At 39.3% G+C, this 12,056-nt stretch overlaps 1 protein-coding gene across 1 annotated transcript in view; it reads left to right on the forward strand.

Annotated features, from left to right (window-relative positions):
• The window catches only part of top2b (DNA topoisomerase II beta), a 124,187-nt gene that overhangs the window by 70,246 nt on the left and 41,885 nt on the right, over positions 1 to 12,056 (forward strand). Inside the window, exons 20-22 of the mRNA XM_061982366.2 lie at positions 3,310 to 3,458; positions 7,502 to 7,733; positions 8,698 to 8,832. Of these exons, the coding sequence (XP_061838350.1) occupies positions 3,310 to 3,458; positions 7,502 to 7,733; positions 8,698 to 8,832 (516 nt within the window). The remainder of the gene's footprint in view (positions 1 to 3,309; positions 3,459 to 7,501; positions 7,734 to 8,697; positions 8,833 to 12,056) is intronic.

Genomic DNA, 12,056 nt, shown 5'->3' on the forward strand with positions numbered 1-12,056 from the left:
CAACAAAAGTGAGTCACTTCGTAGATTCTTATTTGAACACATGGGCAAAATGGACTAGTTAGTTATGTGCAATGTTTGGCAGCACGATAACCAAGATGGTGTTGGATAACCAGAGCACAAAAGTTTGGTCAAAAACTGAATCCTACAAAAAGTGTTGCTTATAAAACTGAGGTGCCACTGACCAAGTTGGCATGTTTTCAAACAAGATTCATTTAGCATGCATGGACAATTAAAATATACCCTAAATGTGACAGACTGTACACTGCAAAAAGTCAGTGTTCAAAAACAAGAAAAAAATATCCAAAAGTTAGGGGTATTTTATTTGAACTAAGCAAAATTATCTGCCAATAGAACAAGAAAATTTGGCTTGTCAAGACTTTCCAAAACAAGTAAAATTAGCTAACCTCAATAAACCCAAAAATACCTTAAAATAAGTATATTCTCACTAACAAGTGCACTTTTCTTGATAGAAAAAACAAATATGAGACCTTTTTTCTCAATATGTTGAAAAATATTCTTAAATTAAGTAAATGCTAGTGCCATTATCTTGACTTAATGATATGCGCCCGGCATTACATTTCGTGCTCTTTTAGTCAATTAGTGCGCAAGGAATAAATATATATATATATATATATTAAAAAAAAAAAAAATATATATATATATATATATATATATATATATATATACTGTACAGCCCGGCCCCCAACCAAAAATGTTTTTATTGTAATTTTGAAGAATTTACCTGAATGAAATGAATCAAAATTGTTTGAAATGTTTAAATATTAACTGTCAGTTTGCTGTACTGTGCCAACTGTACTACTATATCAGTACGTATGTTCTATTGTTTCATTGAAAATAAAACAGCAAAGTTTTAATTATGAGACACAATTGTGTCAAAGTCAGGATTTTTTATTTCATGCGTGAAATAAGAAATGATTACTTTAAAAAAGCAGTTTTATACTTGTGAGTGTTGATGACACAGCTTTGCAACACTTGATATTCTAGTTTCAAGCATGTTTTACTCAATATACAGTCAAGAAAATAAGTATTTGAACACCCTGCTATTTTGCAAGTTCTCCCACTTCGAAATCATGGAGGGGTCTGAAATTTTCACGGTAGGTGCATGTCCACTGTATGAGACATAACCTAAAGAAAAATTCAGAAATCACAATCTATGATTTTTTAACAATTTATTCGTGTGACACAGCTGAAAATAAGTATTTGAACACCTGTCTATCAGCTACAATTCTGACCCTCAAAGACCTGTTAGTCCGCCTTTAAAAGTCCTCCTCCACTCCACTGTATAATCCTGAATCAGATGCACCCGTGTGAGGTCGTTACCTGCATAAAGACACCTGTCCACCCCATACAATCAGTAAGACCCAAACATTCAGCATGGCTAAGACCAAAGAGCTGTCCAAAGACACCAGAGACAAAATTGTTCAACTCCACAAGGATGGAAAGGGCTACGGAGAAATTGCCAAGCAGCTTGGTGAAAAAAGATCCACTGTTGGAGCAATCATTAGAAAATGGAAGAAGCTAAACATGACGGTCAATCTCAATGGGAGTGGAGCCCCATGCAAGATATCACCTGGTGGGGTCTCAATGATGCTAAGAAAGGTGAGGAATCAGCCCAGGACTACACGGCAGGACTTGGTCAATGACCTGAAAAGAGCTGGGACCACTGTTTCCATGGTCACTGTTGGTAATACACTAAGACGTCATGCTTTGAAATCATGCATGGCCCGGAAGGTTCCCCTGCTTAAACCAGCACATGTTAAGGCCCGTCTTAAGTTTGCCAATGACCATTTAGATGATCCAGAGGAGTCATGGGAGAAAGTTTTGTGGACAGATGAGACCAAAATTGACCTTTTTGGTCATAATTCCACTATGCGTGATTGGAGGAAGAAGAATGATGCGTACCATCCCAAGAACACCATCCCTACTGTGAAGCATGGGGGTGGTAGCATCATGCTTTGGGGGTGTTTTTCTGCTCATGGGACAGGACAACTGTACTGTATTAAGGAGAGGATGACTGCAGCCATGTATTGTGAGATTTTGGCCAAAAACCTCCTTCCCTCAGTCAGATCATTGAAGATGAGTCGTGGCTGGATCTTCCAACATGACAATGACCCAAAGCACACAGCCAGGAAAACCAAGAAGTGGCTTCGTAAGAACCATATCAAGGTTCTGGAGTGGCCTAGCCAGTCTCCAGACCTAAATCCAATTGAAAATCTTTGGAGGGAGATGAAAGTCTGTGTTACTCAGCGACAGCCCAGAAACCTGACTGATCTAGAGAAGATCTGTGTGGAGGAGTGGGCCAAAATCCCTCCTGCAGTCTGTGCAAACCTGGTGAAGAACTACAGGAAACGTTTGACCTCTGTAATTGCAAACAAAGGCTACTCTACCAAATATTAATGTTGGTGTTCAAATACTTATTTTCAGCTGTATCACACAAATAGATTGTTAAAAAATCATAGATTGTGATTTCCGGATTTTTCTTTTTAGGTTATGTCTCATACAGTGGACATGCACCTACCATGAACATTTCAGACCCCTCCATGATTTCTAAGTGGGAGAACTTGCAAAATAGCAGGGTGTTCAAATACTTATTTTCTTGACTGTAGGTCATAACATCTCAGCAACAAGCTGTAATATCTTACTGAGATCATTCAGGACCAAAACACTTAAAACAAGTAAAACACTCTAACATAAAATCTGCTAAGTGAGAAGAATTATCTTATCAGACAGAAAATAAGTAAATATCACCCTTATTTGAGATATTTCATCTTACTTAGATTTCAGTTTTTGCAGTGTAGCCAAATGCTGATTTCCATCTGCAGTCCCCAGCAGGTTGATGGTAACCTGCAGGGGATCTCATTGCAAAGAAACAGGCCCAGGGCTCCCATTAATTCAGCGTTACAGTGAGTTGTATTTTTCACGCACTTTTTTTTGCTGTATTTATCTGGCACAAGTGGAAAGCCGGTCCCTGAAAATAATGCATACATTAAACCGGTCCGTGGTGCAAAAAAGGTTGGGGACCACTGCCCTACATGATTAGTAGTTTTATTCATCGATAAAACATCACCTATATGCTATACCCACCGTCAATACAGTTATTAAAGTAACTGTAATCCATTACCTTCCACCTCTGGTAAATATTATGCATTCTTCTGTACGGTGTAAAACCAGTATTGTCATTTTGAATCATTGGTGTGTGAGTGTGAGCTTTGTAGTGTTGCTATGGAACCGTGTTTTGCAACTGGTCCAAATATTTGTTTGACTCACTTCCTGTTTGTCTTTTTTTAGCAAGCGCTCATGATGACCATCGTCAACTTGGCTCAGAACTTTGTGGGCAGCAACAATGTGAACATTCTGCAGCCACTCGGCCAGTTTGGTACTCGCATCAATGGAGGCAAAGATGCTGCCAGCCCTCGTTATATCTTCACTATGCTCAGGTAAACAGGAATGATGTTGCAAATACACAATGTATGTGGAAAGTCCATATGCTGCACTCGCTGTAGTGCCTACTTGGCTTTTCAGCTTCATTTTGGGCACAATGAGAGAACAAGGATTCAAGGAAGTTGAATGTCATACCAGCGCTTATTTTTTACATGAGATGGAACCCATACCTGCCAACTACTCCGGTTTTCCCGTAATTAGTACAGTTTTCATCAACCTATTCCGGGTTACGGTTGCAGTGATAAAAAATACGGTTTTTCATTAATTAAAAAAAAATTTTTTTTTTAAGTTTTATTCACGAAATCGCGTAACAAAAATGACAATCGACACTGCTTCCTGTAACTTCCTATCGAGCCATTCCGAATGCCATGCGCGAGGCTATTTATAGCATCGCTGCCAAGCACGAGGCGAAAAATCGCAAACGAGTCTTAAACCGAAAAGAAAACTGCAGTCATTCCGTGAAGAATATTCAAAAGCCTATCCGGGAATAATTATCCGTTCCAAAAAGGGTGAAAACTACGCGAATTGCACCTTGTGCAGACAAGATTTTTCGATCGGACACGGAGGAATTAGCGATGTAAAAGACCACGTTGGGACAAAAAAACACAAGTCTAATGCCGTTGCTAAATTTGGATTTTAGCCACAAAAAGGTAATGACACCAATGTTATCTATTGGAATTGTTTAGTACTGTTATACTGTTAAAAGTGTTTATACTATTTATGCTTTCAAGTCCAAGTTGAAGAAATCTTGTTAAATGTTGACAGCATAACTACCAAAATACAGAAGTATGTCCTTAATATTTTTGCAGTGCTATTTCTGTTGAAAAGTTCAAATGATTACATTAGAGATGTGATGTGCCACTTTTCAAGTGTCTGATGGCTTTAATTAATTTTCATGAATTTTTCATATTTTGAATTCTTTTGAAAGGCTTACAAAAAAACTACATTTGAATTGTAATTCCATGCTATTGACAGGACTATTAATTTTAATGAAGTTAGCTTACCATGTTTACAGTATGATAATTGTGATAGAAATGTGAATTTTAGGCACAGAATATTTTTTACAATTGAACAAGGCAGTAAATTATACAAGCTTGGACAGAAAGTTAATAATGACACCAATTTTTTTTTAATGGAATTGTTTAGTACTGTTTTACCATTTGTTTACTGTAAAAAGTGTTTATACTGTTTATACTTTCAATGAACAAATTGAAGTCTTGTGAAAGGTTGACAGGATAACTGGCATTAACTGTCAAAATAATTTCAAACTATTGAAGTTAGCTTACAGAATAAACATGTCAATCAACCCATATGATTTTTGCTGTAATATTTTTGTTTTGAAAAGTCACTGTGACTGATAGAAAAGTGATGGTTTTAGCAACATTTTAACCTGTCTGAATGCTAATAATCATTTTGCGTCGGGGGGCTTCGCCCGCCTGAACCCCCCACCAGGACTTTGTCCTGGACCTACCGGGGCCTGCGGCCCCTGGACCCTGGCTACTAGGTTTTTCTGATTTCAAAAGTTGGCAGGTATGGGAACCACATTCAGATAGATGTCAACACCCTGCCTTCCCATACCTTCTCATACCTTTCTGATAAATGCTTGAGTAACTATTGCATCCATACGATTGTTGGTGCAATATCACATATTTTGCACTGTCAGGGTTAGAGATGTCCGATAATATCGGCTGCTAAATGCTTTAAAATGTAATATCGGAAATTATCGGTATCGGTTTCAAAAAGTAAAATGTATGACTTTTTAAAACGCCGCTGTGTACACGGACGTAGGGAGAAGTACCGTATTTTCCGCACCATAAGGCGCCCTGGGTTAAAAGCCGCGCCTTCAATGAACGGCATATTTCAAAACTTTGTCCACCTATAAGCCGCCCGGTGTTGTAAGCCGCATCTAACTGCGCTAAAGGAATGTCAAAAAAACAGTCAGATAGGTCAGTCAAACTTTAATAATATATTAAAAACCAGCGTTCTAACAACTCTGTTCACTCCCAAAATGTACGCAAATGTGCAATCACAAACATACGTATATCAACATGGACAGAGCTGCGTGAAAAAAGCCACCCGGCCTCTTCGCGTAAACTTAAACTTACCTTAACCACTCGCTCATCTTTTCTTCATCCATCCCTTCGAGTTAGCTTTTATGATGACGCCGGCTGGAAAGGTCTCTTTTGGCAAGGTCTTCCTTTTGAATATCACCATGGGTGGAAGTTTCTGGCCATTAGCATGGCAAGCTAGAACCACAGTGAAGGATGACTTCTCATTCCCTGTGGTGCGAATATTCACCGTACGTGCTCCCGTTGTATCCACAGTGCGGTTCACAGGAATATCAGTTGCTGTGAAATAGTAATCCGTGTGCGGATGGAGAGATTGCGTCTTTTCATGAACCGGATCCCTGACGCTTAGTAGGAGCCATTTTGTGGTCTTTACAGATGTAAACACACAAAGGAAATGAAACGTACGGTATATCCGCGCGCTTTTTCTTCTTCTACGCGGGCGGGTGGTTGCTTACAGTAGAAGAAGAAGCGCTTCCTGTTCTATGGGGGCGGGTGCTTACCTTGGCGGTTGCTTGCGTAGAAGAAGAAGCGCTTCCTGTTCTACCGGGAAAAAAGATGGCGGCTGTTTACCGAAGTTGCGAGATCGAAACTTTATGAAAATGAATCGTAATATTAATCCATATATAAAGCGCACCGGGTTAAAAGCCGCACTGTCAGCTTTTGAGTAAATTTGTGGTTTTTAGGTGCGGCTAATAGTGCGGAAAATACGGTACAGAGCGCCAATAAACCTTAAAGGCACTGCCTTTGCGTGCCTGCCCAGTCACATAATATCTACGTCTTTTCACACACACAAGTGAATGCCCTCCATACTTGGTCAACAGCCATACAGGTCACACTGAGGGTGGCCGTATAAACAACTTTAACACTGTTACAAATATGCGCCACACTGTGAACCCACTCCAAACAAGAACGACAAACACATTTCGGGAGAACATCTGCACCGTAACACAACAGAACAAATACCCAGAACCCCTTGCAGCACTAACTCTTCCGGGACGCTACAATATACACCCTCCCCAACCCACCCCAACCCCGCCCACCTCAACCTCATCATTTTTAACATGCCTCAAAACAGCAGCTTGGAATTTGGGAGCATGTCCCAAATTCCAAGCTGCTGTTTTGAGGCACGTTAAAAAAAATAATGCACTTTGTGACTTCAATAATAAATATGGCAGTGCCATGTTGGCATTTTTTTCCATAACTTGAGTTGATTTATTTTGGAAAACCTTGTTACATTGTTTAATGCATCCAGCGGGGCATCACAACAAAATTAGGCATAATATTATATATATATTAATATCCCACGACTCTATATATCGGTATCGGTTGATATCGGAATCGGTAATTAAGAGTTGGACAATATCGGATATCGGCAAAAAAGCCATCTCTAGTTATAATTGATTAATGGGATCAATTGTCCAGTCCTACAAGTATGGTTATAATTGATTCATGGGATCAATTGTCTAGTCATACATGATGGTTATAATTGATTAATAGGATCAATTGTCTAGTCATACATGATGGTTATAATTGATTAATGGGATCAATTGTCTAGTCCTACATGTATGGTTATAATTGATTAATGGGATCAATTGTCTAGTCCTACATGTATGGTTATAATTGATTAATGGGATCAATTGTCTAGTCCTACATGATGGTTATAATTGATTAATGGGATCAATTGTCCAGTCCTACATGTGTGGTTATAATTGATTAATGGGATCAATTGTCCAGTCCTACATGTGTGGTTATAATTGATTAATGGGATCAATTGTCTAGTCATACATGATGGTTATAATTGATTAATGGGAATAATCGCGCTGCCGTACTGTACATGTACAGTCGCACGCCAACTATTTTGGCAATCTACAACCATGCATTTATTTGTGCTTCAGTCATGGTTTGTGTGACTCGAATGAAAAGAGTAATTAATCCTGTTCATAGAAATATTTTGATCCTCCTCTCTCCAGTCCACTTTCCAAGTTGTTGTTTCCCGGGGGAGACTCCAACCTGCTGAAGTTCCTGTACGATGACAATCAGAAGGTGGAGCCTGAATGGTACATTCCTATTATTCCCATGGTGCTTGTAAACGGTGCGGAGGGTATTGGAACAGGTTGGGCATGCAAGATTCCAAACTACGATCCCCGAGAGATTGTCAACAACATCAGCCGGCTGCTCAGCCATCAAGACGCCCTGCCAATGGTAAATTGTCAAAACAAATGTCTCTTCTTTTTATCTTTATGTCCCGTGCTGTTGCCTAAACCAAAAATTGTGTCATCTACTTTGCAATTTTCTGGTGCACTTGTAACAAGCTGCTCTAATCTTATCAGTTGGCGCTATTGGTAGAACGCTAGAACACCTGATAGAATGGTGAACAAGCTGCTCTAATCTGATTAGTTAGCACCTTTGGTAGGACCTGACACTAGAACCTAGTGTCAGGTTCAAAACACCGAACTATCTGTTAAACAAGACAAGAAGCAAGGAATCAAACAGACAGGATTAAATTTAGCTCATAAGGAGAGCGCATGGACCTGCATCCTCATACAGTGTCACCCCACGCTCTGAGGAAAAAGTTCCACGCCTCCCCATTTATTTGGGCATTCCCTGATTACGTAGCTGCAGCTGCTTCTAAGGGTAGGGGTCTCATTATGCAGCAGCTGCACTGGGTCAAAAGCAGTTAAAACAAAAGGTGCTTGGAGCGGTGTCGGGTTTGCCCCCTCTCTGCTCGTAGATTTCGCGTCCTGATAAGGCTCTTCCCGTGGCTGTCCAGATCTGAAAAAACCGACACTTCTACGGCGCATTCCATCGCACACTTGGATAAGATCAAAGACAGCTTTGTAAGCACCAGTGGATAGTAACCAGGGCAACCGGTCTTTACGCAGGGCAACCTGAACTGCAAGCAAACAAATTGTGTGATAACTTATATACAATTCTTCTGACAGCTAGAACACCTGATAGGTTAACACTCAGGTGCCTTCACCATCCTAACAACCTGTGACGCTCTCTGTGCGCTACAATTGCTATTGTAACTGCTATACAATATTTGTTAAAAAAAACAAAAACAGGCTATACGTTCACGTAACCGGTCTGCTAAAACGTTTTTATGGATGTAACGATAAATGTTAATTGTATTGTTGATTTGTGGTGTATTTTTGTCTCCTGATAGCTCCCCAGCTACAAGAACTTCAAAGGGACAATCCATGAACTTGGTCCCAACCAATACCTGGTCAGTGGAGAGGTGTCGGTCCTAGACAAACACACCATAGAGATCACAGAACTCCCCGTACGAACATGGACTCAGGTACTATGCACGTCAACGCCACTTGTCAATGCACAGGAATAGGCGCTCCTTTACTCCATACAACAATAAAAATACAAAAATGGAACCCATGTACTTTTAAATTTTAAATTCACTACTTTATATTTGAAGTGAAGACGGCTGATGGAGTCCTATGTGTGTGTGTGTATATATACATATACAGGACTGTCTCAGAAAATTAGAATATTGTGATAGAGTTCTTTATTTTCTGTAATGCAATTAAAAAAAACAAAAATGTCATACATTCTGGATTCATTACACATCAACTGAAATATTGCAAGCCTTTTATTATTTTAATATTGCTGATTATGGCATACAGCTTAAGAAAACTCAAAAATCCCATCTCAAAAAATTAGAATATTTCCTCAGACCAAGTAAAAAAAAAAAGATTTATAACAGCAAAACAAAATCAAACATTTGAAAATGTCAATTCATGCACTCAGTACTGAAAAGCTCTATGGAGATGATGATTTCGTTTCCCTGCATGATCCAGCAGTGCCAAAACCACCAGTAACTGGTGTACTGACCATGGCATTACTGTCCTCGATTGGCCTGCCAACTCCCCTGACCTGAACCCCATAGAGAATTTGTGGGGTATTGTGAAGAAGAAGCTGAAAGACACCAGATCCAATAATGCAAATGAGCTAAAGGCCGCTATTGAAGCATCCTGGGCATCCATAACACCTCAGCAATGCCACAGGCTGATTGCCTCCATGCCACGCCGCATTGGTGCAGTAATCCGTGCAAAAGGATTCCCAACCAAGTACTGAGTGCATGAATTGACATTTTCAAATGTTTGATTTTGTTTTACTGTTATAAATCTTTATTTTTTACTTGGTCTGAGGAAATATTCTAATTTTTTGAGATGGGATTTTTGAGTTTTCTTAAGCTGTATGCCATAATCAGCAATATTAAAATAATAAAAGGCTTGCAATATTTCAGTTGATGTGTAATGAATCCAGAATGTATGACACTTTCATGTTTTTAGTTGCATTACAGAAAATAAAGGACTTATTCTAATTTTACATATATTCTAATTTTCTGAGACAGTCCTGTATAGGTGTGTGTGTGTATACACAGTCGTGGTCAAAAGTGTACATACTAAGGCTGAAACGACGCGTCGACTTAGTCGACGTCATCGGTTACGTAAATACGTCGACGCCGTTTTTGTGCGTCGGCGCGTCGCATATTTACGTCACACTACTGTCATGGCGGAGCGCAAAGCAGACGATGCGAGCGAGGGGAAAAAAGCACGCCAAAAGTCGTCAAAAGTGTCGGAGTATTTCAATAAACGGCCTAATAATGTTGTTGTATGCACACTGTGTCGAGCGGAAATGGCCTATCATAGCAGCACAACGGCTATGAACGAACATTTGAAAAGAAAACCCCCGACAGCGTTCTTGCCATCACCATCAACAAGTCAATCGTCCGCGTGCGTATACGTTGTCATTATTACACAAAAACATGAATGTGTCATTTGTATCTGCGTTGTAAATTCATAAACTAAAGCACCGTTTGCTCTGAGAGGCGCGTTTGGCGTGCCTGTTCAGTGTTTACAAAGACGCGCTCCTCTTTAACGCTGTGGAGAGGCGGCGGCGGCGGCGAGCGAGCGGCGAGGCGGGGCGCGCCGGGAGCGACGCCGCAAGAGACAGGGGACGACGAGCGAGCGAGGAAGAGGAGCTGAAAAGCGAGGAAAGAAAGAGAAAAGAGTTGGAAGAGAAAAGACTTTGTGTAAAATTAAAAGATTGTAAACCTGGCAAAGCCGTCTGGCGTTCAGTCTGTCGGTCCGGAAAGAACCCCACGGCACAAGACGTGTCACAAACGCTAACGTTAATTAGTTGTGCAAATACCTTTTACAACATTAACAGTTACATATACTATGTACAAACCAACAATTAACTTTCACTTTAATCATACTATCATTGTTGTGTTATTAAGCAAAATAAGCAATACTTTTACTTTTGTTGAAATGTTTACACTGTACATTTTTTTGTATTGGATGTTTAGCTTTATTTTTGCACATTTTAGCAAATAAGCAATACTTTTACTTTTGTTGAAATGTTTACACTTGTTACAGAATATTTCTGTTTTGCACTTTTTTGTATTGGATGTTTATCTTTATTTTTGCACATTTTAAAGCAAAATAAGCAATACTTTTACTTTTTAAATGCTTATACTATTCCAGAATATTAAGATTTGCACTGGATGTTTACTTTTATATTTGCACATTAAAAAGCAAATAAGCTACTTTTAATTTTGTTAAATGTTAAAAGTTTTAAATGTTTACATTGTTACAGAATATTTTGTCATGTTGTTGTCAATGTTGACTGAGTGGCCATACTTTTTTTTTTGTAAATAAAAGCCATGCCTTTTGAAAAAACTGGCCTACATTTATTTTTTCCTCTTCATTTTAAATAAAAAAAATAATCGGTAAAAGGAAAAATAATCTATAGATTAATCGAAAAAAATAATCTATAGATTAACCGATTAATCGGAAAAATAATCTATAGATTAATCGATAGAAAAATAATCGTTAGCTGCAGCCCTAGTACATACACTTGTAAAGAACATAATGTCATGGCTGTCTTGAGTTTCCAGTCTTTTCTACAACTTTTATTTTTTTGTGATAGAGTGATTGGAGCACATACTTGTTGGTCACAAAAAAAACATTCATGAAGTTTGCTTCTTTTATGAATTTATTATGGCTCTACTGAAAATGTGAGGGTCAAAAGTATACATACAGCAATGTTAATATTTGCTTACATGTCCCTTGGCAAGTTTACCTGCAATAAGGCGCTTTTGGTAGCCATCAACAAGATTCTGCTTGTATTTTTGACCACTCCTCTTGACAAAATTGGTGCAGTTCAGCTAAATGTGTTGGTTTTCTGACATGGACTTGTTTCTTCAGCATTATCCACACATGTTAAGTCAGGACTTTGGGAAGGCCATTCTAAAACCTTCATTCTAGGCTGATTGAGCCATTCCTTTACCACTTTTGAGGTGTGTTTGGGGTCATTGTCCTGTTGGAACACCCAACTGCGCCCAAGACCCAACCTCCGGGCTGATGATTTCAGTTCATTGTCCCATTTACTCTCTGTAAAGCACCAGTTCCATTGGCAGCAAACCAGGGAAGAGCATAATACTACCACCACCATGCTTGACGGTAGGCCCGGTGTTCCTGGGATTAAAGGCCTCACCTTTTCTAC

Source organism: Nerophis lumbriciformis, linkage group LG21 (assembly GCF_033978685.3).
Source record: "Nerophis lumbriciformis linkage group LG21, RoL_Nlum_v2.1, whole genome shotgun sequence".
NCBI lineage: Eukaryota > Metazoa > Chordata > Actinopteri > Syngnathiformes > Syngnathidae > Nerophis > Nerophis lumbriciformis.